The following is a 793-nucleotide window of genomic DNA, read 5'->3' as shown; positions in this document are numbered from 1 at the left end:
ATAATCGAGATATTCATTCTTCGGGTCCTTAGGTTTTCCAATGAGGAGATGGCTCGGTGAGATTCTGACTGTAACTGCTATGTTACAAAGATCTATTCACAGTAGGACAGGCACACGGGGGGCGCTGACAGAGGAACATGGGCACAGGCAGTGGTGCCTCCCCCAGGTGCATGTATTCATGCCACCTTCTACAAGTGTACCGCAATGCCCATTCCCATCTCACAGAGCTTGCGGAAATTTACAGCCAGGCTGACGGTCCGCCCGATGTGCGCTCCAGGTAAAGCTGGTTAATGACGACCTAGAGCAGGTGCATGACTCAAAGCTTTCAAAGCTTTACTTCTTTTATCAGCAGTCTTGATTTTAAAAACAACAAAGCCCGTCAACCCCATTCCTACCCACATCTCCTCGCAAACTTGGCCTCATGGGAATCCAACCATTTTAAACAAGACTTTGAAGCATCTCGACACAAGACCGCTAGCTCAGGCCGCCCGGACCTGCCTGGCCAATGACTCGGAAAGCTGGCTCTTCTGATCTTAAAGAATGCATACTGCCTTAGCAGTTTTGGCAAAGAGGTTCGCTAGAGAAACAGTGGAAAGTGCGGCATCGTTTTTATTTATTTATTTATTTATTTATTTATTTAGGATTGAAATGGATCCAGCCCAAATTCTATATATTTAGCCCGAGTTCATCTTATGGCAGTTCTGGCTAATGAGACGAACGTAGATGTGGTGAGGTGGGGCTTCCAGGAACGCTCTTTAAAAGGTGGAGTGAGGGGCATAAATTAGCATGTACC

The 793-nt window shown here is 46.7% G+C and overlaps 1 protein-coding gene across 1 annotated transcript; it reads right to left on the bottom strand.

Moving 5' to 3' along the window:
- Window positions 1–287: 287 nt before the first annotated feature.
- Window positions 288–459, bottom strand: LOC113594327 (ATP synthase subunit ATP5MJ, mitochondrial-like). The gene is given in 2 exon segments (XM_053220605.1): window positions 288–414; window positions 416–459. Coding segments are annotated over 2 exon segments (171 nt in total).
- Window positions 460–793: the final 334 nt, after the last annotated feature.

Source organism: Acinonyx jubatus, chromosome C2, assembly GCF_027475565.1.
Source record: "Acinonyx jubatus isolate Ajub_Pintada_27869175 chromosome C2, VMU_Ajub_asm_v1.0, whole genome shotgun sequence".
Classification (NCBI taxonomy): Eukaryota; Metazoa; Chordata; class Mammalia; order Carnivora; family Felidae; genus Acinonyx; species Acinonyx jubatus.
Note: the sequence above shows the minus strand (reverse complement) of the source record. Positions and strands in the feature narration are given on the sequence as shown.